General features: G+C 41.1%; 1 protein-coding gene across 1 annotated transcript in view; it reads left to right on the forward strand.

The window, feature by feature from the left end:
* Window positions 1–26,363, forward strand: part of TTC17 (tetratricopeptide repeat domain 17) — a 78,497-nt gene that overhangs the window by 14,201 nt on the left and 37,933 nt on the right. The window contains exons 3-16 of the mRNA XM_077322221.1: window positions 179–348; window positions 3,797–3,908; window positions 5,880–6,011; window positions 6,368–6,477; window positions 8,660–8,804; window positions 9,133–9,272; window positions 9,982–10,142; window positions 11,616–11,728; window positions 14,915–15,061; window positions 15,795–15,910; window positions 16,217–16,388; window positions 17,649–17,726; window positions 21,102–21,326; window positions 25,103–25,289. Of these exons, the coding sequence (XP_077178336.1) occupies window positions 179–348; window positions 3,797–3,908; window positions 5,880–6,011; window positions 6,368–6,477; window positions 8,660–8,804; window positions 9,133–9,272; window positions 9,982–10,142; window positions 11,616–11,728; window positions 14,915–15,061; window positions 15,795–15,910; window positions 16,217–16,388; window positions 17,649–17,726; window positions 21,102–21,326; window positions 25,103–25,289 (2,008 nt within the window). The remainder of the gene's footprint in view (window positions 1–178; window positions 349–3,796; window positions 3,909–5,879; window positions 6,012–6,367; window positions 6,478–8,659; window positions 8,805–9,132; window positions 9,273–9,981; window positions 10,143–11,615; window positions 11,729–14,914; window positions 15,062–15,794; window positions 15,911–16,216; window positions 16,389–17,648; window positions 17,727–21,101; window positions 21,327–25,102; window positions 25,290–26,363) is intronic.

The following is a 26,363-nucleotide window of genomic DNA, read 5'->3' on the forward strand; positions in this document are numbered from 1 at the left end:
GTTCAGTTAAGGCATACTAATATGCATAGCCCTGCCTGGAACGAGTGAAGGTGTAACCTAACCATTCCTGGAGGACTTTGCCCCACTGAAGAGAAGGATTCTTCAGGTAAGCCGATTATCCGTTTTCATAGGTAGAAGCATATTTTAAACTATATATTTTACTTTTTTTTTCTTTTAGAAACAATTAGTTGCTCAAAAGATTCATATAGAAGAGAATGAAGACAGAGACACAGGGCTGGAACAAAGACATAATAAAGAAGATCCAGATTGCATTAAAGCAAAGGTGCCCTTGGGGGACTTGGATCTCTATGATGGCACATATATCACCTTGGAAAGCAAAGATATCAGGTAATGAAATGACTAGTAAGTATTACAGTAACTATGTTATCTAAGGATGGAGAAAATATTATGGAAATCACTGTTTGAACAATAATTTAAAATTTCTGAATTATTGGATTATCTTCAATAATGTTTTGAGGGTAGGAAGTGTACTTCTTATGCTTTAATAGTGAGTACTGCATGGCACATTTCAAATGTTCAAAATGCTTAACTCACTGTAATCTTTACAAGAAACATGGAAAGTATCTAGGCATTGTTGTATTCTTATTGCAAGTGGAAAGCCAAGAAAGATTTGCCTTTCAAAGGTAAGTTAAAGGTCGAGGGGAAATTCTGTTTTATAGCAGAGTCTTTGAGTTTCTCTGCTATGTAATCTGTGACGTCAAGTTACAAGTGACTCATGGTGACCCTAGAACCTTGGGGTTTTCAAGGCAAGAGATGAGCACAGGTTGTTTGCCATTGCTTTCCTCTGCATAGCAACCCAAGTTTTCCTTCACGGTCTCCCATCCAAATACTAACTATGGCCAATCTACTTAACTTCCAAGCTCTGATGAAATCAGGCTATTCAGGCTGCAGTTGGGGGCTATACTAGTTCTAAAATACCTTAGTAAACTGACAATATGCTATCCAAAGATCTTTGGGATTCAGTTGGAATCTTGAAATGTTGAGCTTCAGTAATTACAGTATGTTGCTTTGTAATCGTAAGATAACGTGAATTAATTTGTTGAGAGGCCAAGTGATCAGAGCAGTTATCTATTAAAAGCAGTTAGCTTTTAAAACAAAATTCAAAATAAATTCCATCTAAACATCAGGATGAAGTTCCTGACAGCGGTTTCTCAGTGGAACAGGCTTCCTTGGGAGGTGATGGGTTCTCCATCTTTGGAAATTTTTAAAAAGAGGCTGGGTAGCCATCTGACAGAGGCTGATTCTGTGAAGACTCAAGTGGGTGGCAGGTTACAGTAGATGAGCGATAGGGATGTGAGTGTCCTGCATAGTGCAGGGGGTTGGACTAGATGACCCTTGAGGTACCTTCCAACTCTATTATTCTATGAGTCTATGACATGGTACCTGCATAACAAGGACCCTTGTCTTCTCAGTCTAAAAGCCTGAGTTAGAAGAGTAAGCACTGTAATTATCTGAAGCTTGAAGTGATAGAATTGACATTTCCAACATGTTCATAGAATAAAATAGTCATCTTGGGTTAATTACTCTCTCTGTCATTTCTCTGCCTATGCCTAACATACAGGTTTATTAAGACTAGAAGTTATAATGTATGTACCACAGGTGCTATTTAATGTTAAATATCTGCTAATTTTTTAAAGAGGTAACACTTGTCTAGCTGAAAGAACCATTGTAGTTGCAGCAGCCACTGGAGTATTATTATTATTATTATTATTATTATTATTATTATTATTATTATTATTATTATTATTATTATTATTATTATTATTATTATTATTATTTAATTAGATTTATTTCCTGCCACTCCCCATAGGCTCGTGGCGGGTCACAATAGTCCTATCCCCATTAAAATACCCATTAAAAGACTTTAAAAACAATCACAACATGGCGGAAGCTCTCATTATTCCTAATCCCTGCTATCAGAGCGGCAGGGAGGGTGGGGAGGAGATCTAACTTACTAGGTCCGGGGGGGGGGGGGAGAATGCTGGCACTCATTCGCTGACCCCGGCCTCAACCAAAAACCTGGCGGAAAAGCTCCGTCTTGCAGGCCCTGCGGAAAGCTGGCAAGTCCTGCATGGCCTGCAGCTCACCCAGGAGCTCATTCCACCAGGTAGGGGCCAGGACCGAAAAGGCCCTGGCCCTGGTCGAGGCCAGGCGCACTTCTCTCGGGCCAGGAACGATCAGGAGATTCACCCCCGCTGAGCGTAAAGCCCTGCGGGGGGTATAGGGCGGTAGGTGGTCCCTCAGGTATGTGGCCTTAAAGGTCAAATCCAGAACCTTGAACCTGATCCAGGCAGCAATTGGCAACCAATGCAGCTGCCTCAGCACAGGCTGGATATGGGCCCTCCAAGGTGTATCAGTGAGGACCCAAGCAGCTGCGTTTTGCACTAGCTGGAGTTTCCGGATCAGAGACAAGGGTAGGCTGGCGTAGAGCGAGTTACAGAAATCTATTCTGGAGGTGACTGTCGCATGGATCACTGTAGCCAAGTGGTCAGGGGACAGGTAGCGCTCTAGTAGTCGGGCCTGGCGAAGATAGATAAATGCCTGACCCGCTACTCTCTTGACCTGCGCCTCCATAGTCAGGGAGGTATCGATGGTCACCCCCAGATTCCTGGCCTGGGGCGCGATGGTAAGTTGCACTCCTGCCAGGCTGGGTAAGCGCGCTGCCTGGTCCTGCCCTCTGCCTCCCAGCCACAGGACCTCCATCTTGGGGGGGTTGAGTTTCAGGCGACTCTGCTTGAACCATTCAGTCACTGCTTCCAAATATCTGGCGAATGGTTCCGGGGGGCAGTCCGGGCGGCCGTCCATGAGGAGATAGAGCCGGGTGTCATCAGCGTACTGGTGGCAACCCAGCCCAAAACTCCGTACCAGTTGGGCCAGAGGGCGCATAAAGATGTTGAATAACGTGGGGGAGAGGACTGCGCCCTGCGGTAATGTAGATGGTATATATTTATTTATATTAAGAGATTTATATCCCACCTCTCCCAATTGGCTCGTGGCAGGTCACAATGTCAATAAAACACCCCATTAAAAACCCCATTGAAAGCTCAAACTGAAAAAACTGTTTTAGATCATGTATTGATTGTTTACTCATGGGATTTTCCCCAAGTATGCCTTTGTTCTGTGCTTCTTGTACATTCATATGTTTTTATTTTCGGGCAGGGGGGAATGAATGATCATTCTGCTGGTTGTACTTCTGCATTCGCCTAATGCCCTGCTTGTAGGTCTGTCTATAGCTTTCTTCTATAAAATCTTCCAATAAAATAAGGGTTGTGGACAGAATAATCTCATGGGAAATATTCAGTTTGGCTAAAGTTACAGTTAATGTACTGAATCGTTTTCTATCATCAAAACTCCTTGTACAGTCTGCCACAACAATATTTTATTATATGGCTTTCATAGGCATTCTTAAAATGTATAAACTTTGCCTCTGGTAGTTATGAGATTATGCAGAATCCAGAGGAAAAACCTTGTATCAGAATATTGCTCCTTTTAATTCCCCATTGAGTAAAAACAGGCTAGACAGAATATGGCACTAGAGTACCCAAAATTTATATTTAATTGTGTAAGTGTTTTATGGTAGAGATATTAGGGTGGCTTTCCAGACTTTTATGTATCATTCAGCAGAAATACTATTAATGGAAACAGTTCTGAAAGAGCTTGTTACTGTATAAAGAAGATTAGTAGCCAAACAAAATAGTGAGTATTTAGCATTGTTCTTGCATGACTCCTGGTATTTGTGATCTAATTTTCTATTGTTTTATTTTTTTTTCTTTAGTCCTGAAGACTATATAGACACAAAATCTCCTTTACCCCCAGATCTAGAACAACCAGAATGTACAAAAATTCTAGATCTTCCATATAGCATTCATGCATTCCAGCACTTACGGGTAAGCAACAGTTGTTTAGGTTTTTCTAGTACTTTGCCTCTTACCGGCCCCTCTTTCTGAGATGACTAAGTACATTCTCATAGTTTGGTTCTTAAATAATCACCTCATTCACAGAATCCATTTTGTGAAGCAAAGGAGATACCTTTCAAGCAGTGCCCACTGCAAAATCATAAATATCTTTGTAATATTTGGCAAAAAGCTCAAAAAGCAGGGCAGGGCAGACCTCCCAGTGGTTGGTTCCTTGTTTGGCTTCCTCTCTCCTTTACAACTGTTATTTTATGCACGTACATGTTTCAGCACCCCAGCCCAGTTGACCAACTAATTCCAGTCTCTCTGCCTTGCCATTCTTCAGATTCTTTCTCAATTTTTTTTTGTGAAAATGTTCAAATTCTTTTGATGCTATGAAAAATTAATAGCATCTGCACATTTGTGTTTGTTTCGAGTGAATGAGTGAAGAATATTAGGTTCATAGGTTTAGAATTTAGATTTTTTCCCCTATTATGCTGTTGTTAGTTAAACCCTGCCGCATGATAATCAGTGGGTCATCCCATTGCAGTCATTATGCTTTGTCCTGCCTTGTGGGATATCTTCAATAGAAGTGCTGTCTAATTTCCCACAAACTGCAAAATTTCCCACAAACTGCATCCTAATATTTTTCTGCATGTTAATAGGGTACAGATATCTTAAGATGTGGCCAGAATACCCCTTTCTAACCAAAATTTAGTAGAATGTACATTTTCTCAATGTTTAAAGGTTCATTATTATTATACAAGAGGAAGTGAGATGTTTCTCCTTAGTTCTATCAAGGTGTTATATATTTGTGTTAAATAACCAAAACCCTTCATGATTACTTGCACTAGCATATAACCAGTAATAGAAATACTGGCAGATGAACACATAAATTAATTGCAACAGTGTTATAGTGAATGGGTTGGATTCCTCAGAACACCTCCTCTGATTGGGGGGAGCAGGTTTCACTGATTCTCCCTCCTGCTGCATACTTCCAGCTCCATATGCACCCGTGCACATACACCCCATGCTTTCCTGGGCATCCTAGAAACAGCATTTTGTCACGCGTATTGTGTCAACAGAAAGAGGCTGGCAAAAAGTCATGCTTTGCTGACAGAAAACCTTCTGTGGGCCATAAATTTTTTAATACAAATCTATATGAGTACTATTCAACACAAAAATGCTTTCCAGTGCAATCCTAAGCCAGTCCTCCTACAAGGAACATGGCAATGCCACTCTTTTCAAAGCTGAGGACTTCAGAGCAAAAACCACATTGATTGCTCTGTCTGTACATTCTTGAGCAAGTGTTTTCTCTTCCAGTGGGTTTCCCAAATGACAAATCTGCCACACCTCAGCCTTTGCACCTCAGCAATATTGTTTTATCTTGCTTTATATTTTATCTTTTGTAGCGCACTTTAAGTAAATATTTTTAGCACCTGGTGGCACTCTTAAAAATCATACCATGGGTGTGTCAGATTTGGTATTTTGAAAGAAAGCCAGAGACACTACATAACTAAGCTGTTTCATGGTAAGTATTTTGCCAGCATTAAACATCTATGGTTTATCAGGAATTCAACCTAAAGTTTGTTCATGATTGTCTTTAGCATTTCAGCACTTCATGCTTGAAAGAGTAGTGAGCAAAAAGTAAAATAAGAGTAGTCAGCAATTTTTTATTTTTATTTTTTACTGCCTTAGCATTTTCTGGGGCACTTGTAAAGAATGTTGGACCTAGACAGATTTTGATTTCTTACAGCAAAGCACTTAAGTATATACTAAGGATCACTTCACAGAATTTTGTAATGCTTGAACTGTTAATTTTAAAAACCCTCCTATGATCTCTTTGTCCTTTTAAAGTACATTAGTGGACAACAGGAGTTCTTGTAAGATGAGTCTGCAGTCTTAATGCTAGAAAGTCTCATTGTGTGTGCCAGGTCACTGACTTTTCCCTTCCTCTCAATCTAGGGTATTCAAGAAAGAGTGAATCTTTCAGCACCCTTGTTATCTAAAGAAGATCCTATATTTACTTACTTATCCAGAAGGTTAGGAAGAAGCATAGAAGAAATAGGTCATCGCATTTATGATGGTCTCATGAAGGTATGATTTCAGTGAGCACCTTAGTCATTTTGTTTAATAGAGAATCTAGAAGCACTGATACAGCATGAATGCACATGGTCTTGTTCTGATGCTATGTACCAGGTACATGAAAATGTTCTAACTGGTAAAAACTGTGCTAATGGAATATAGCGAAAAAACTGATTTTATTAGCGATAAGATAAAGTAAGATAAGTCCGTTTTCATTTTTCAGACCTTCATGGTTACTATTTACCATAAAAACCAGAAAAGAGGGGTATATTCTGAATCTGGTACCAACTTCCTCTACAACACAAGGTCTCAGCATTTTTGTTGGTTTCTTTGTTTTTTATGTTCATTGTATCTTTTCATTGTTACAGAACTCATCTTCTTGGGTATTGTATAACATGGCTTCCTTCTACTGGCGAATAAAGAATGAGCCTTATCAGGTGGTGGAGTGTGCCATGCGGGCACTCCATTTTTCTTCAAGGTGAGGCCTTCTCCATGAAGCAGGAAAATTGCTTTGACACTAAGTGCCAAGCCTGTTGCATTCAGGAGTATAACGGGCCCTAGATTGGTGGGGAGCTGGGATGGAAGAACTCTGCAGATGGCCGTTCCCCCAGGACCTAGAAAGGTTGCAGGCTGGAGGCCTCTAGGAAGGCAACTCACTGGCAGGGGCAGCTCTTACATGGCAGGAATCTGCAGCTTCTGAGCTTCAGAAAGAGTGGAAGGAGGAGGAGGTGGTCAGGGGTGGGGGATGGAAGGTGATTGGCTGGCTCCTGGACAGATAGGCAAGGCGGTTTGAGGAGGAGGCACTCAGGGGTGGGGCAGCTGCCCTGGGTGGGTGTTAAGTGCTGAGTGGCACTTAAGACTCCTGACTGTTTCAAACTCCAGGCAGTCGGCTGCGCGCCTTCCAATTGGCCCCTTATCCCGGACTCACCCCGCACCTTTCTCCTCCCACTTAGGCCTTACCCAATTATGTATACCGCTCCCCGAGATTTACAGATATTAAGATTATAATTGCAACCACTGAAGAAGCAATAGAAAGCGGGATTGAATACCTGGGACCCCTTTCTGGTTACAAAATTATTTAGGATTTAATAAATCTCAAGGAGCTAAGGGCCCTGTCGGAATTACCATCTTTCCGCAGGGCCTGTAAGAGCTCTTCTGCCAGGCATATGGTTGAGGCCAGGGCAGAACCTGGGTTCCATCCAAGATCCCTAAACCATCGGCCAGTCTTTCTCTCCTCTCTCTCTTACAGAATTAACGTCTGCCCTCTCTCTGAACAAGCGGGGAAAATGGGGAAGTTATAGAATAGAATGCCATCTTTTATTGTAATAATGGGGTTTTTATGTGATTTTACTTTGATTTTATATTTTATTGTGAACCGCCGTGAGACCTTTTGGCGAACGGCGGTATATAAATCCAATTATAAATAAAAGAAAGAAAGAAAGAAGACACAACCTATTGGTTTTGTTTGCTTTGGGTGTATTTCTCCATAGAGATAAGGCAGGATAAAAATGTGATAGGTAGACTATTCTTTTATAAGTTGAAAACCATATTAATGGGCCATGGAATTTTTGTTAGAAAGAAACTGAGAAATTTGAAATCGGCCTACCTTGACTGTGGGGTTGAGTAGTTGACCAATTCAGGACTGCAGAAGCTAAGCTGTTAACCCATTCTCCCCACCGAGGATTAAAAATGTGCTGCTACCAGACCAGTTATGAAAAATTGTACATACACATGTCTGTCATCATCTGTATCCAAAAATGTGATTCACTGTCAAGCTTCGACCTGAATGACTCCCTGTCCTCCTATTCAGAATGTCTGGTGATTATATACCCATTATTACCTGGCTAAAAAAGAGCTGTGGAGTGATAAATCAAGGCATCATTTTAAGATTTAGGAAGCTGGGTTGTTTTCTGTGTTAGCTCTGTGTGGCTTTATTTACATGAGGCACTCCTATGACTGTAGAAAGAGAGCCAGAGTGGTTAGAGGTCAGATTAGGATCTGGAGATCTAACTTCTGATCCCCACTCAGCCATAAAGCTTGCTGAGTGAATTTGGGCCAGTCACACATGCTCTCAGTCTAAGCTACAGTGTTGTTATCAAGGTAAAACTGAAAAGAGGTGTGAACAGTGTAAGCCACTGGAGAGAAAGGCAGAATAAAACTAGAGTGAATAACATTAGAAGTATCGAAATCCCCACCTGGTACAGCTGCTTCAGGTAGATTATTTTATGTCTGAAATTTAGTTCTAGGGCCAAAGAAAGTTGATAAAGAGCAGAAAGTACTAGTGGAACTACTCAGTATTTTAAATAGTATAACCAAGCTGCTTTCTCCAGAGTAGTCCTGTTCAGACAATCTACCAGTTTAGGTGATTTTTGGAATATATTTTAGCTTAATGTGGTCAGCAAATCATAAAGCAGAAGTTCTGATATATGACTTTAGGGACCGAAGAGCTCCTCCACGTGGAGCCAGATCAGTCGCTCTGCAGGCCCAACTGTCAGGTTATGTCCAGCCAACATGGACTCCGGGATGTATATTTTTCCAGTTCTGTCATTGTGGCTTCCTAGATGCTAGCAATCAAGCCTATCGCCTCCGGTTTGCCAGCTATATTGGGAACACTCTTTTTAGAACATCTCATTGACAACCTGTTCTTTCCTCTCTTTCAGGCACAATAAAGACGTTGCACTGATCAACCTGGCAAACGTGTTGCACCGAGCACATTTCTCTGCTGATGCAGCCATCGTGGTCCACGCAGCTCTGGATTACAGTGATGTCTTCACTAGTTATTATACTTTGGGAAACATATATGCAGTAAATACAATCTTTTCAGTCGTCTAGAATGGTCATGTCCCGTTGCTTAGTTCTGTCAAGCAGTAAGACAGGTTCATTTGCCGAGGGATAGTGATGAGATCCAGCTGCCTTTGCGGAGGAATTGATCTCTCAGCTGATAGACAACATCTTTGTGTTGAAGGCATTTGTTTGAGAGCTTGACTAAAGCAGCTGGCGTATTACCCATCATTTTATTTTCTGAGAAATCCCCTGATGAAACTAGTAATTGTTATAAAGAAGCTCAGAAGTAGTATTTAACTGCTCTCTGAATGCTGCTAATGTGCTTTTTTTCCTCTCAATCCTTTTTCAGATGCTTGGGGAATACAACCACTCAGTACTGTGTTATGATCATGCTTTACAGGCCAAACCAGGGTTTGAGCAAGCAATAAAAAGGAAGCATGCTGTCCTATGTCAGCAAAAGCTTGAGCAGAAACTGGAGGCCCAGCATAGGTAAGTGGTGGGGGTGGAAAATGTCAAGGCACATCCAACATACAGCGACCCCATAGGCTTTCAGGGCAAGAAACAAACAAAGGTAGTTTGCCTTTGTCTGTCTCTGTGTGGCAACTCTGGATTTCCATGGTGGTATCGTGCCCAAGTAATAACCAGGACCAACCCTGCTTAGTTTTTGAGGTCTGAGAAGGTCAGGGTGTAGGTTACAGTACACAGTCCTCTTAAAATTCAAGCAAGGCTTTGTATCTGGTCTTGGTCACATTATAGCAAGCTGTAATTCTATCTAGTTAAAACACTGGAAAGAAGAATGGGATGAAATTAATTCAAAACAAATTCCATCTAAACATTAGAAAGAAGTTCCTGACAGAGCGGTTTCTCAGTGGAACAGGCTTCCTCGGGAGGTGGTGGGTTCTCCATCTTTGGAAATCTTTAAACACAGGCTGGATAGCCATCTGACGAAGAGGCTGATTCTGTGAAGGCTCAAGAGGGTGGCAGGTTACAGTGGATGAGTGATAGGGTTGTGAGTGTCCTGCACAGTACAGGGGGTTGGACTAGATGACCCAGGAGGTCCCTTCCAACTCTATTATTCCATGATTCTAAGAAACAGACAGCAAATTCCAGATTTTCTAAAGCAAGCGTTGGTGTGTATCTGCAGAAAAGGAATATTTAAAACATCTTGAATGTAATTTTTATTAACTTGCTTTTTAAGATCACTTCAGCGAACCCTAAATGAACTGAAGGAGTATCAGAAGCAGCATGACCATTACTTGAGGCAACAGGAGATCTTAGAAAAGCACAAGTTGATTCAGGAAGAGCAGATCTTGAGGAATATCATCCATGAGACACAGATGGCAAAAGAAGCACAACTTGGTACCTATAACAAACATTCTTTGATCCTGTTTGAAAAATGATAAGTGTCCATATGGTTCATGAAGGAATTGTGTGTTTTCCTTTAATGGGCCCAGTGCTTTTTGGTAAAGGACAGGTGATATCCTATGGAGTGGAATATCTACTGGAGAAATATTTCAGCTTGACAATTGTTTGATCCAGAAGTTGCATTTCAGTAAATTCTGCTTAACTACACAGAGCCTGTGAGTGATCTTCCATTAAAATTCCATGATGATAATCTAAAAGGCTATGTGTGAGCTTTTCAGCCGCTTCCTTTTGGCAGCATTTCCCCAAAATCCAGGGGTGCCCTTCAGAGCAGCATCTTTAGGCATATAAGGGACTGCTAAAGGTACCATGTATAGTCAAGTCACAGCTGACTTTTGGAGACCCCAGGAAGTTTCAGCTCATTATTTGATTTTTCAAAATGTGAGCAGAGATGGTTTGCCATAGCCTTCCTGTGCATAGCAGCCCCTGATTTCTAGGGTGGTCTCCCATCCAAGTACCAATCCTGCTAAGGTTCTGTTCTCTGATGAGATTAGGCTAATCTGGGTCAGAAGGACTGCTCCAAGTCATGCTGTTCATTTGTTGCCTCCAGCTTGATGTATTCAGATGAGTATTTCTAATACGGAGCTTCTGTGTGTTACCATTAATAAACTTGCCTTTTCCCTCTTTTTCTACTGTCAAGTTGCAGCCAACTTACAGTGAACTTGTAAGATTTTCAAGCAAGAGACGTTCAGGGGTTGTTTGCCATTGCCTGCCTCTGCATAGCAACCCTAGACTTCCTTGGAAGTCTCCCATCTGAGTACTAAGCAGGGGTGACCCTGCTTAGGGTCCCTGCTTCTGCGATCTGATAAGACTGGGCTTGCCTGGAACATCCAGGTAGAGTGTGCCTGTGAGTCAAAACTGACTCATAGCAACCCCATGAATTTCCATCTCATGAGTTTTCAAGGAAAGAGAAGCGCAGAGGTAGTTTGCCATTGCTTTCTGTGTATAGAAGCCCCTTCCTTCCTTGGTTTCTTATCCAAGTAATGAAGCTGCTGAAATTCCAAGCTCTGGAGAACAAGCTAGTTGGGACAGCTACTGGGGGGAAAGATGGGCAGTTGCCTTCTGTGTATGCCCAAGTGTTTTGTCACTGACTTCTTTAGATGGTGGCCAATGAGGACATGGAATGGTTTGAAACTGTGAAATATGAAATAGTTACCTCTCTAATATAGATTAACTTTTGTTGTAGTGGTGCATCCCACGTCTGTTAGCTATGAATGCACGCAACTGGAAAATGAACTGAAATACGATCCTTGAAGTTTGCTCAAGGACTAATGCAGAAATAGCATTATTGATTAGATTATACGTTCTTTTTATGGACACTTGGGTTGAGCATTTATATATTTCATAACATTAAGTGATGTGGGGCAACATATCACATACAAACTTTTGTTTTATGTTTATATTCTGCAGGGAACCATCAGATTTGTCGCTTGGGCAACCATCAGCACAGTTTACATTGCCAGTGGGACCAACCTGTTCGCTATCACCGTGGAGACATGTTTGAAAATGTTGAATATGTTGAGGTTTGTTGTAGTGCATGGGTATTTTTGCTGAATGATCTATAAAATTCTTGGAGCTGAAATAGGTACCTGCCTTTGGGTTTTAAGGCTGCCTTGAAGTGTTCTATAACACTATGCTCAGCGTACAATGGCTTAAATGTAAAGGTAGGCATTCTACTTTATTTGGAATTGAAAATAATAGTGTCCATTGCATAAAACTGTATTTAAGCTGTTCCCAAGAAAACAGATCTTCTTTTCTCTGTCATAAAGGCTGAACTGTCTCCCATGCCCCCTTGGTTAAGAAATCTGTTGTTGTCCAAAATGAAAATGTTAAAAAGATGCTGAGCTGAAATCACTTTCTGGCTCCCTTTTTCTTCCATCGTTGGAACTTGGTATCCTTGTGAGAGTTACTCCTGCCAGCAGCTATCCTCAATATCTTGCACAGTCCTGTTTGGGATGGCAGTCATATCACCAACACATTCCCTTCTGCTCCATGGAAGCAGGACATTTAGACCATTTACACACTGGGAACTTCACTGCCCCAGCTCCCGTGCAGGAGCTGAAATCAGGGGCGGATGAAGTGCACTGGACCAAATGCTCTCCCATGTGGGTGCAGGAAGAGGTGGGGCAACCTGCCACGACTAAAACACCAGCCTGCAGTCCAGCCTGGAACCCCCAGTGCATAAACAGTCATAGAGAGCTTTACTTTCTCGCCTCCTGTTCAACAGCTCCACCTCTCTTCCTAAGGCAGTAATCCCCAGTATGATGCCTGCTATTGAGCTCCCCAGCACTCAATCAATTCTTCAACAGAGCATCTCATCCAAAAGCAAAGGACCAGACCTGGCTTTCCTCTGCCTTACTGGAGGCATCATCTTTATGCCTGCAGGAGGAGTATCCATTCAGAGACAATTGCCTCCATCATAGGAGGATACTTGACTTGCAGCCTCCTAATTGGCTCCAGTATCCTATTGCAATGATTTCATGGTGGAATCTATTCCCTGTCCTCCAAGTTTCTATTGAGGACCTCTGCCCTAAGTGGGAGGGATATAACACTGAAATCATGCTCGTCTCAGCTGAAGACATTCACACGTGGCTTCTGAAGATGCCTAGAGACCTATCTTCTGCCACAATGGCAAAAGGACAGCTTGTGGAAGCTCAGAGCAGTGTCTTCCAGTGACTTCACCAAGATCTGTGATAATGTCCAGCCGATAAAACCTAGGTCCCAGCAAGTTTTTCCTACCGTTTCCTCTTCAGATATATGCAGCTGACCTTACTGAACAGTGTCAGGAATCCATCCCCAAGCCCAAAGGAAATTCCAGTGTCTAGCCAAAATGAAGGCGTCATTGCAAGTGATTCCGGGAATTATTTAAGGAAGCACTCTGCAAAGTGTGGGTCACTCCAAGGGCCATCAGAGTAATCAGCAATAATTCTGTAGGGAAGCAGTTCCTTCAAACTTCACCCTGACTCCCACAGTTAATAGGATTTCTCCCATCAGCAAGGGAACCAGGATGTCCCACATTCATTATCTAAAGCTCCGAAGTTCCTTATCAGCCATGACAAGTTGCAAGTGGCCATTCATGTACTCCAAAAGGCCAAAGTGCATCTGATCCTTGCAAAAACCCAAGGGCCTCATGATTCCCTACCTCAACACATCCCAAGGATCTGCCTTCAATATATTCCTCTTCAGGGCAATATAGCCCAAAAACACTGGCTTCAGGTCTTTCTCCTTTGAGCCAGAAGTTCATTGTTTTTTTTTCTTCTGGTGACTCCAGCTCCAAAATCTGCCACTAGGCAGCTCACTCAAAGATTCTGTTCCAGTAAAAGTCTTTTTTCTTTTGTGGCGGGGGGGGGGGGGGGGGGGGGGAGAGACTTACAGCCTCAAATCCATAGCTGAAGGTAAGTGGTCTCCAGCAGAGCCAATGCACAGCATGTACTGGCTAAGCCATAAGTCACCAGACTAGCCATAAAAGTTTTCAAACACCAAGTAGAGAAAAGGGAGATAAAAATGTTAGATGACAAGGTTAAGAGCTAACATGGTGTGGTTCTTAGAGTGTCATGCTAGGATCTGAGAAGCCCTGGTTTGAATCCTCTGAAACTCACTGGGTGATCATGAGTCTATCACACGCTCTCAGCTTAAACTGATTCATGGGGTTGTGGTGAGGATAAGAAGGAGAAGGGGAGACTGTCACCATTAGGGAGAATAGTGGGATCTGAATGAAGTCAATAAAGGAACTGCACTGTGGCAAACATCCGTATCAACAGTCAGGAAGTAATATAGTCCTGCTATAGAAGCCCTTCTGCTACTGCTCAGGCTGGAGTGATGCCACAGCCACCTCAGCCCAACATGGCAGATAAGCACCAAGAACAGCTAGATCCAGACCCCGTGGGAATAGGTCAAGAAAAAGATGATTTTCTGAAGAATTGCTGGACACCTAGGGCAACCAGTTTTATATCTCTTCATATCACCAGCCAATAACCCAAAATCCTAGATACTTTTCTTAGCTCAAGACAGGAAACAGAAGCAGAAGTTGTTCTAAATCATCCCCTGGCCCAGAGGTTTGCTGTACAGATATACAGATTCCCCTTAAGAGAATCAATCCAGATATGGCAGAATTGTTTTTCCTTGAACCAGAATAATCCAGGATGCCATGGTTTTCATGGTTCCAAACAATCCTGGCTCACCTGGAGTAGAATGCTTTCAGTCTTCAGCATGCTATTGGTTTCCAGAATATGATAAGTGAAAAAACGTCCATGCAATGACTTGCGCAGCATTCACTACATTGTGTCAATGGCATGAATTTCTCAAGAGCAACAGTAGGAGAGGTGTGACCTGTGATGATCTCAAGCAAGGCTTTTGCCTGAAACCTTGACGAATCAGATCATGTTCCTCTCCCATGTTATGAAGACCAGTGGCAGTTTTCTTAGACTATCTGCACACCGCTAATCTGATGCTTCCTCAGAGCTCCAAATAAAGATTTCTAAGGAATTGTTTATTACCCAAAACAAAAACTTTGTATCCATGCAGCTGTGTTCCTGAATATATCAACGCTTTGCTGATATTTCAGAACCATAAAGTGACCTTGAAACTTGCTTCTTAAAATTAGGTTATGTAAAATGCTAGTATTTCTGAATGCAGTATTTATGGTGGGAAATGTTTAAGGTAACTGCTTTCATTTCAAAGAGATCTCATCCTGCTTTTTCTTGGTTTAGTTTGGTGGTAGTGATTCAATTTCAAGTATGATGTCCATCAATTCTGAACTTCATGCCAACCACAGTGACCTGAGCCATTCCTTGGGTTCATCCCCTTTAGTTCATTCTGTGTTCTCCTTATGGGGTCTGGATTCTGATGCTTACAGGGTAAGTGGGCAGAATAGCCCCCTTTTTTTCTCCTGGAAACAGTATAGTGGCGTCCATTTTGTTCCTTTGTTCTGTTTATCTCAGATTTATCTTAGTTTCTCAAAGCAGAAGTAAACAACAAGTCCTCCCTGCCGCTCTGATAGCAGGGGTGGGAATAATGAGAGCTTCCGCCATGTTGGGATTGTTTTAAAGTCTTTTAATGGGTATTTTAATGGGGACAAGACTACTGTGACCCACCACGAGCCTATTGGGAGTGGCGGAAAATAAATCTAAATAATAATAATAATAATAACAACAAGCAATATGTATACACAAGAGCAAATCTTCTTGGCGAAATGATATCTTAGAATACATTGGAACTCAAAATAAGCTGCTTTGTGTGAAGGGGCTTGCCACATATATTCTCTTCCTTTTCCAATTTAAACCTTTATAGTCCATGCACCAGTCTCCCATTTTGTTACAGCTATAACTTGCAATGCAGTGCAGAATAAAGCAGTGCTATGATTGCAGCAGTGGTTCATACAGATCAAAACCCCAGAAACGGTATCTGCAAAAACTTTGGGATTCGACTGTCGTGACCATGCATTCAGTTTCATAAACTGTGTATATTTAAATACTTTGATTTTTCAAGGTGCCTCTATTTTGAAGAACTTATCTCAGCAACTAGCTATCAAAAGAGAAATACAATTAACAACGTTCTTAATTTAAGGAAATCTCTGCTTTCTTTGACTAGGAAAAGCAGAATATTCTATGGCCTAAAAGATCAGATTGTATGAAATCCTATGCAACTATCCCCACCTCAGAGGAGCTACCAACCTATTTCCTGCATCCAGAAAACAGGGGACAAAGGTAAGTATATGGTCAACCTAAAAAGTAGAACTTAACTAGCTTTAATCTCACTCACACTTGTGAGTAAATCGTGGAACTAACAGATATGTTCTTCCAAGTAAGCCTGGGTAGTTTTGTGCTATACAGTGTTCTTCTTGTGGGCATTCAATGATATGATATGCCAGAGGGCACCAAGTAGAAGTTACTGTATTTTTTTTTTGGCAAATAACAAGGAGCATTGGTTCTTCTGTTGAATCTACAGTCATGATCTAAGTGGTAGAAATCAGTCTGATTGTATACTTGTGTGTTGATTCCTGTGATTGTTAGGCTCCATTCAGTGCTCGGCAGTACAGAAGAGGACCGTGAAGATACAGATCTCTATGAGCCAGATTGTTCTTCCATTTTTGATGCCCATGTTGCAGACTCATTCTACTCGTTCAAAGAACTAGACAGTCATCTGGACCTGAAAGCAAATATGCCAGACAGTCATGCAAAGCAAGTAAGAAATGTGTACATTTTCAATGTAATTTATCCTGCAAATAGCGGTTTCCAGTCTTGGAACATTGTTAAATGAGGTCCTCCCACTTTGCACTCCTAACCACTACACCAAGCTGGCTCTTAAAAGAATTTAAATTTTAAACCATAAATAAGCAGCTATCTGGGCAGATTAATTCCAGCTAATCCCAGATGTTCTCCTTTGGGCATTTCTGATGGGGAGTTCTGATCGGGGGCCCATAGATGTTAACAGTTCACTGGCCTCAACCAATGGCTTGGCGGAAGAGCTCCATTTTAGAGGCCCCGTGAAACTGTACCAGCTCAGACAGGGCCTGGATCACTTCCAGGAGTTCATTCCACCAAGTAGGGAGGGGCCAGGACTGAAAGCGACCTGGCTCTGGTTGAGACTAGATATATTTCTTTGACTCACACAGTTTATATAAATTAATTTATTCTCTCACCTTCTGCAAGCTTATTAAATTAACTCATTGTGAGTTAGTATAATAGCTAAAAGGCTGAGATACAAATTAGGAAGCCCCTGACTCAAATCTCTCCTTTGCTGTTAGGCACTATATCTCAAGTTCACCCACCAATCTGCAATATGGAGATAATTAAATTTAACCTATTTTACCAAATTGTCTGTAAGGATTGCAGCAAGTTTGTGTATATGAAGCAATTTGAACACTTTAAAAGGTTAAATAAATGCTCTTGTAAAGACAAAACACCTTTCTGGGGGCGGGGATCACCAGCAAGCTTGAATTTGCTGAACAAAGAGCTCTCTGGGGGTGTATTCAGAAAGGCAGTCCCTCAGGTACAAAGGTCCCGGACTGTATAAGGCCTTGAAGGTTAAAAACCTCATCTTACACCTGATCCGGAACTCAACCAGCAACCAGTGTAGCTGCAGGAGAACTGCTCCTATGTGTGCTCTCCATGGGATCCTCTATCCATCTCCTTCCTCGCTGTCTGTTCTGCTGTTACAGAAGCATCATAAACCATTCTCTGCCTCTTATATTATTTTGTTCTCTAAGTTAGACTGCATCTATAGCAAGCTTATGAAAATAATTTAGCAGTTTGTGTCCTGCCTCCCCCCCCCCCCCCAGTGGAGTCTTGCCATCTTAGCCACAGTATATACTCTGTGAGCCTTTTACGTTGTGATAAAAATCTGGCCCTCTTTCAGGGCAGTAAGTCAATAGCCAAGCTGGCTTTTTTGAGTAACATTTATACTTCTGATTAGAATTTACTGTGTTCTTTTTGTATTATCCAGATCTTGTACTCTCGGGTCAACAATCACTTGTCTTCCCAGCAGCAAATAGGATCATTTATCCATCATGCCATTGTACAGGTAAATACCCACTTAGTTACTGCAATGTGGACTTTTTGGTTACCTCTTTTATACAATATATTATTATTGTCAGAGCCCATGAGCACCGTGATCTAAGCAAGTATCTGTCAGGATTGGCTAGTGGAGCAGCATCCTGCCATGTCTTCAGTTGTGGGGGACATTGGTTTGTTGCCCTAGCCTGGGAAAGATACACTTTTCCTGCTCATCCATGTTGCTTCACATCCTGCTGTGTCGTTTTTGTAATTTAATGCATTCTACTTATTTCTTTCCATTTAAATAATAAATCATCAGGATGGAATAGAAATCTCACCACATCAAATTTTACGGCCTCCGTGCATGAAAATTATTGAGGCCATGCAGTAAAGCTAAAATAAAAGTATGTTCTTCCTTACTCATGTCCAGAGGGTTGGATTCTGCAAGGAGGCTTCCCCCACAAGAGGCTATCTCATAGGGTTGTAAGGATTAAATAATGGAGAAAAGAACAATGTAAGCCAATTTGAGTTTCTTTTGGTGGAGAAAGGCGGGTTATAAATGAACTAAATAAATGATTAAGTTATTCCACTGGTAGCAGAACATCTTAGGGGAGACCAAAGCTTCTTGTCCCAGAGGAAAACACCAACATTAGCAAAACAGATCTAAAGGAACTAACGCAGTACCTGCAAATAAATAATTTAATATCTGTAGTGCAGCATAACTCATGTCAAGCAAGTTGTGGCATAATTGAAAATATATTGACGGCTGAGCCATCTGGGGATACAGAAAGCTGTGGAGCAGCAGATGACAGGCCTGTTCCTCTTACTCCGTAGCAATAACATTGCTATGTTTATCTGACCTGCAGTTTCAACAGATGAAGCAATTGAGTAAAATTTCATAAAATGTCGCTGTTGCCAGTATTAAATACTGGCCAGAGTAAAGAAAATATACAGTGCTACATAAATGGTACACTCCAAAGTTGTTATACCCTTCAAATCCCATCAGTTTCAGAAGAAAAACTGCTGGTTTTTTTTATATCTTGCATTTTACTATCCAAAGGAGTCCCATCTTTGGGAACATCTTTCCCTTCCTCTCCCCACAACAGACACCCTGAGAGGTGGAGTGGGGCTGTAGGAGCTGTGAACATCCCAAGGTCATCCAGCTGATTTCATGTGGAGGAGGTGAGGAGCCAAACCCAGTTCTCCAGATTAGAGAAATGCTCAGAAATCCAGTTCTCACTTTTTGAACCAGAAACTAGTAGGGCATGGGTCGGGGCTGGCTAGGCTTTCCCACCTAAGATTATTAGTCCGTGCCATGATGGGGCAGCATATTTGTGTGAATGGAGTGCTTCAACTTGGATTACAAATACATTCTTGTACTGCCTGGGAACTGGGTTCCAGTAAGTATGAAGTATGCACCTGCCCTGCCCTAGCATTGTAATCACCTTGTTTTGTTTTTAAAACACCTTGGGTGGAAGGGGGCAGCCAATTGAGGGAATTTAGAATGAGGGGAGGGGGGTGGATGGGAAGGACACGGGGCATATGGAAGAGCTGAATGCTAGGACACTTTTCCCATGGTGGGGGGAGAGGGAAGAAGCATGCCCAAACACTCAAAGTGGCAGCCAGCATGAAAATCCAAATGAAAGCATTATGCTTCCCACTCCAATGTGGAAAGCAAATGATGAATTGCAGCCTGGACAATGAGGAAAGCCTAAATGCAGAAATCAAAAACAGCCCGGGGAGCATTCCCAAACCAAAACAACTGGAGTCAGGGCAAAATGATGGCTAGGTGAGTCCTCGGTGCAGAAACGGTCTGATTGTGATCATTCTTGGAATCATTTCTGTTTTTCCTGGCTTGTAATGTCAAGACTTTATCAAAAGCAGCTGTGGTCCAGTGTTCCTAAAACACATTGAAAGATCCTGTTGTTAGTTAAGAAATAGAAGAAAATAAACTTATTCTGGGTCCCAGGATTACCCTTTTTTGACAGTGAGTTTGACAAAGTCAGCTATGTCTGCAGTGCCTTTTATATTTTATTGGCAGAAGTCCTGCTAAGATGGCAGAGAGATGGAGGTCATCTTTTCTCCAACCACACAGCACTTGTCTACAACCTGCTCTCTCATCTGTTTTAGGCAGAACAAGGAAGCAGGAACAGACCTGCTTTTTTAACCTGGACTTGTCCCCATTGCCCTGAATTTACCTTAGTTTCCAGGCTACAAAGAGATGCTATAAGAAATGTAATCTATTGCCAGTGTGGAAATGATTTTTTTGTTTTAAAGAAATACAGAAATGCATCTACAAAACGTTGACTATTTTGCCCTTTGGCACTGACAGTCTACAAATATCAAAATATGTCAAATCAAATTCTAAAAGCACAATAACATTGGAATCTCTTTTTTTCTGTTTCCAGTATTGCAAATCACAAATAATCTTTTTTACATTAAAAAATTACCATTTCTAGATTAACTGTGTATCTTCTTTATTGATCCCAAAACAAAGTTCCCCCAGCTCATATAAGGCTTTACCATTGGTTCAATTTAGCTGAAAAATAATTTTGAAGGAGATTATGTGGTCATGCTGCAAAACAAGTTAAAATTGTAAGAATTCTTGCTTTCTCAATGAAATATGCTTTCTCAATGAAATATGAGTTCTACTGGATTTGTGGAATTTGTTCCAATCCACAGTCATAATTTGTCTCATAGATTCCCATCAGATCTTTTCCTTGTTATCAGTCTTGAAGAGCTGGAACTTTTTACTACCCAAAGAAGTCATGACTTACAAAAGGCACACTGAAATCTTGCCTAGCTCTCTGGTAGTTCATGAAAAACAGCCATTTCCAGTAAAACAGCTTCTGTCAACAACATCCGAGCATTCAGAGACACCTGTCAAATTAGTTATTCTTACATCTATCCTTCTCCAGTTCTTCCAGTCTAGGTAAAAACTATTTTAAGGGCAGGCTTTGTCCCTATTGCAATGCCGTGACCAAGAACAAGGCTTTATTTTCCCTATAGAATGAATAATAGTACAAGAGAAAATAAAGATGTGTATTTAGGGATCCCATTGCTAAATGAGTTAAAACTTCTCCCTGTGATTTGTGTAATTTATAATCAATTCTATTTCTCTCTTTATTACCTGTGTTCTATTTCTTGGTCATATTAGACTGTGTCATTATGGAGTGGAATTTTGGGAACTGGTTTTAATATAGATGGGTTCTGTTAAGAGTGGACAGTTTTGTTTCATGTGTGTAAGGCCCTCTGCTGATAATTTCTCAGTATCTTCCATAGTTGAGTAGCTGTTGCATCTAAAAAAGTGCTTAACCACTAATACTGCAAAGGAAAGGGTGAAGATTCTATGTATAACCTTTCTCCCACTTCTCTGATCTGTTTTTTTTTTTTTTAATTTCAGGCAAGGGATCCTTTATGGCTAGTGCTCAATGAAGCTGGCCTTTATTGGCGTGCATTTGGAAATGGCACATTTGCCTTCACCTGCTTACGGAAAGCATTGAACCTGGCTCCGCATGAATTCCAAGATATTCCCTTAGTCAATCTAGCAAATCTTCTGATTCACTATGGTCTTCACCTGGATGCCAGCAAGCTTCTGCGAAAAGCTTTAGCCATCAATGGCTCAGAGGTGAGGTTTTTGCTGTGAAGTGCATCAAGAGAGAAACTCATTTCCTTATCCCATTTTGTTAGTTTTTAAGCCATTCAAGAGTCAAAAATGATAATTTTGCTAGTTTGTTAGATTTAGACCCTAAAGTTTTTCTATGCTAGTATTGACCATTTGTATGTAGTGAAGCTGAAGTAACTGCCTCATGTTGTATGTTTGCAGTGTAGTTTCTTCCATGAATGATTAGCTCTCCATGTAGATAAATCATATCATGAAATTAAGCCACTGTCCAATGCTCAGCCTTCTGAAAGAAGCTATAAATAGTGATTTGTCAAGTTCTAGGAGTGCTGATTTTAGCTGGGAGTTTCTTAGCTCTTGGCAGTTTCACCTACTCTCATATCTTTCTTGCCTTCCACATTTCCCTTGCTCTCTTATAGAATGCACAATGGCCTCCCTATTTACTCTTCCAGAATGAGGAAGTTTGAGGAAGACCCCAGTGCTGATCAAGATACAGAGGTTTTGAGCTGCTTTGAAAAGTAGCAGCTTGGGTTGGTTTTAAAAGATATGGGTGTGCAACAGCATCTGATAGTTTTTATGTGCAATTTAGACTCTGGACAAGAGGCTACTGTTGGGATACATAAGTGAGGGTCAGGACCAGCCTATTTGTGCCTATTTGGGCACTGATTTTAGTGTATCAGAGAGCTAGAGTCTATATTTAAATATGACTCCCCTGCCCATATTCCCTCCCTCTGAGGCTAGATTTTCCTTCCATTTTTCTTCTGACTGAGCCACCCTACAGATGTATTTTCTTCTTCGCTGAAAAACTCTGGCTGCCCCATCCTGTCGAACTGTACTATTTTTGCTGTTTGCTATCCCAAGAAACCTAAGGGAATCCCTTTAACTTAAATGGTACTCAAGACATTTTTATATTCAAAATTAACAAAATATTTTATTCAACATAGGAGGTCTGGTGAAATCAGAGGCTGAGATTTCTGAGGTAAACTAGTACATGCATGGACTTTAGTTCTTATGTTTCAGGCTAATGAGAGTTTTTAAAGCTATTCTTAAAATCTTTGATAGAGGCTTTTGTTCTAGTGTCTTCCAGACACTGCAGCACACCTTTTTTGGAATATTCTCTGAGTGTTTTGGTTTCCAGAAGGCTGGTACTATCTTTCCAGTACCCAAACCCCTTCTCTTGAAACACCAATACATCTCTTTAATTGACTCTTAAATTATCTAAAGGCCTTTTCTAACCATACCAAACCAGGAATCTCTGCACTCTTCAGAGTTAATTCTGTGTTTGGGTAGTGAATTTTTTGTCTCATTAGAAGATCTTTCCCCTTTCTTTGGCCTGAATGAGGATCTCTGTCTAACTACCCAATAGTCCTTGCCAGCTTTCCCCAGTTCTCCTATCTATGTTAAATTGCACTCAGTCAGGGCTGAATTCCAAATTAGTTCTCCTCCTCAGAATTCAGTCTTGCTGTCTCTCTCTCTCTCACACACACACACACAGCTGATTACCATTCAAACATCGTGGAATAGCCTGTCACTTAAGGGTCTCTGTTTTTGTGAAAAATTAATCCTTCAGAATCCTTCAGGTGTTTCTACAGTACTTCCAAGCTTTAAAACACTGCTCTCCATCATCCATGCGAGTAAAATCTTGTTCAAGATCATTCAGAACCGTCTCAAATCAACCATTGATGCTCAGCTACCAGATGTCTAGGTTGGTTTTCGAAATGGTTGCGGCACCCAAGACCACATTGCAAATTTGCGTTGGATTCTTGAAAAAAACCATGAATATCAAAAGGCCATAGAATCATAGAGTTGGAAGGGGCCATACAGGCCATCAAGCCCAACCCCCTGCTCAACGCAGGATCAGCCCTAAGCATCCTAAAGCATCCAAGAAAAGTGTGTATCTTTGCTTGAAGACTGCCAGTGAGGGGGAGCTCACCACCTCCTCAGGCAGCCTATTCCACTGCTGAACTACTCTGACTGTGAAAAATTTTTTTCCTGATATCTAGCCTATATCGTTGTACTTATAGTTTAAACCCATTACTGTGTGTCCTTTCCTCTGCAGCCAATGGGAACAGCATCCTGCCCTGACAACCTTTCAAATACTTAAAGAGGGCTATCATGTTCCCTCTCAACCTCCTTTTCTCCAGGCTGAACATTCCCAAGTCCCTCAACCTATCTTCATAGTTAGGCCCTTGGCCCCAGATCATCCTCGTCGCTCTCCTCTACCCTTTCAATGTTATCTACGTCCTTCTTGAAGGGAGGCCTCCAGAACTGCACACAGTATTCCATCTATCTATGTGTTGATTATTCTAAAGTGTTTGAATGTGTTGATTACAAGAAACTATTGGATGCCTTACATGAATTGGGAGTGTCGTTCCACTTAACGCACCTCGTCAGTTCATTGTACACCAAGCAGGAGGCCACAATACAAACAGTATATGGAGACACTGATTGATTCAAGGTCAGTCAAGGAGTGAGACAAGGGTGTATCTTATCACCCTTTCTTTTTAACCTTAATGCAGAGGTAATTATGCGGAAGCTTAATCAGTAAGAATCTACAATTGGAGTCAAAATTGGAGGTCGTAACATCAATAATCTCTGCTATGCAGATGATACAACACTCCTTGCTGAATCAGAGTGTGATCTAAAGACCCTGATAAAGAGATTAAAAGAAGAAAGTGAAAAGATGGGACTATACCTAAATATCAAAAAGACCAAGATCATGACAACTCCTGGCAGTAGCACCAAAGTCACAATTGACAATGAGAACATAGAATGTATTGATGATTTCATCATTCATGGCTCTATGATCACTCAAAGTGGTGAATGTAGCCGTGAAATCAAACAGCAAATAATACTGTGCTGAAACGCAATGTTAAGCATGAACCAAATATGAAAAAAGCAAAATATCAGCCTTACTACAAAGTGCCGACTAGTCAGTGCCATTTTCTTCCCCATAACAAGCTATGGATGCAAAAGCTGGACCCTGAAGAAAGAAGACAGGAGGAGAATAGATCCTTTCGAATTATGGTGTTGGTATGCTGTGAATACCATGGACAGCCAAAGTTACCAACAAGATAGCTTTAGAGAGGAGCAAACCAACTACGTTATTAGAAAGCAAGATATTACAGCTAAAGTTCACTTCAGACATATCATACGATCAAACTTGTTAGAAAAATCATTAATGCTCGGCATGATCAGTAGCAAAAGGAAACATGGTCACCAAAAGATCCACTGGCTCAACATGATCAAAGCCGACACAGGGATGACCATGAACCAACTAAAAGAAGCAGTCATTGACAGAAACATATGGCGACAACTTTCATATAAAATCACCGAGGGTCAGACACATCATCATCATCATCACTCCATCATAGTAACAAATTAGGGCACAATTGTTCAAATGGATTATTGGTAATACCTCATTATTGTAAGGAGGATGCATATTATTCCTCCTGCGTGTTGGAGCTTCGTAATAGTATATTTATAATTTTGATTTATAGGCAGCATTCAGGACTGCATTGATGTTTACAGTTTACTATGTGTGTTTACATTTTAAACCAGAATAGGGAATATTAAATGTTGTAAAATTCTCAATTACTTTTGGTTCATGAACAGCTGAAGGGGTAAAACCTAATACTGTTGGTTTGTTAAAAGGCTTTGGAGCATTTTTCCAACTGACATTTGGGGAACCTAAAAGCCTGATCATACATTGAGGAGTACATGTGAACAATTCTGGCCTTTGTTTCTGTCTATGCTGATGTAAGTTTCCTTTTCTTTTTTAGCCGCTGACTTTCTTGAGCTTAGGAAATGCTTGCTTGTCTCTGAAGAATGTTAGCGGTGCATTGCAGGCTTTCAGGCATGCCCTGGACCTTACCACTGAGTGTCTGGAGTGTGAGAAGAGCCTGAAGCTAATCCGCTGCTTGCAGTTCTATCCGTTTTTGTACAACATCACCACCTCATCCTGCAGTGGTAAGCAGCTACTGAAAAAATCCCCAAGATAATAACCTTTTTCTATAATATTTCCTACCAGAAATTGGATTGTTCCTCTCATTGATAATCAGATTTTGTCTATTTTTATTTATTTACATATTTATATCCCCCTCCCCCCCCCTTTTTTTTTTTTGCCTGATGGGAGGCTCATGCAGTCCTTCCTCCATTTATCCCCACAACAACCCTGTGATGTAGGTTAGGACGAGAGAATGACTAGCCCTAAGTCAGCCAGCAAGCTTCTATAGCAGGGTAGAGATTTGAACCTGAGATGGTATTTTCCCTTCTAACTGTCTGGATAAAAACTCTGTTTCCCCTCATTATCTGGTTCTCCAGAGATCCCCTCTACAAAGAGCATGAGGACAGGATTACCATTACTTTATGTTTATGCCTCCATCTATTGATTTAGAAAATACAATGGGAAATTTAATAAAGAATAATTAGTAATAAGCTTAACCTTTCCTTGCTGAATAAGAATGTACATGTATGCTTATTTTAGAAAGGGCTTGGGAAGTAATTTTGAAGCCAAAACCGGTACTGTGTTTCTGCAGACCATTTTTGTTTTTCATTTATAGTCTCCCTGGTACTCCAAGTGGATTGATACTTGGAGCAGTAAGAACATGCAACCAGCAACGCAATAAAAATGGATTACAGAGAACATATTAAAACATAGCAGATGCAGTAAAAACAGTGCCTGCAGTTCTAGCTTCCTGTTTAAAGACAGCAGTGCAAAGTGAAGACCAGAAGTCTTCAAAATTAAATGTTAAAGCTGTGATGAAGGCAGTACCATCCCTGCTGCAATTCAGAAAAAAGTTTTTTATAAGCACCTTTGACTAAATGTGATTTTTACATTGGCACTTGTAATTGTTTTTAGGATGGTAGTTTTCATTTTTGTATGTTGTATTTATGACTGGAACCCACTTTGATCCTCCTTAGGAGGAACAGTATACAAATATATCAAAGACATTCTTGCATGTTAACACTTATACTTTATTCAGAACACAAAATGAAAGGAACCTGGAAGTCCAATACCAGCTTGGCTATTCACTATTCTTA

Source organism: Paroedura picta, chromosome 2 (assembly GCF_049243985.1).
Source record: "Paroedura picta isolate Pp20150507F chromosome 2, Ppicta_v3.0, whole genome shotgun sequence".
Lineage (NCBI taxonomy): Eukaryota > Metazoa > Chordata > Lepidosauria > Squamata > Gekkonidae > Paroedura > Paroedura picta.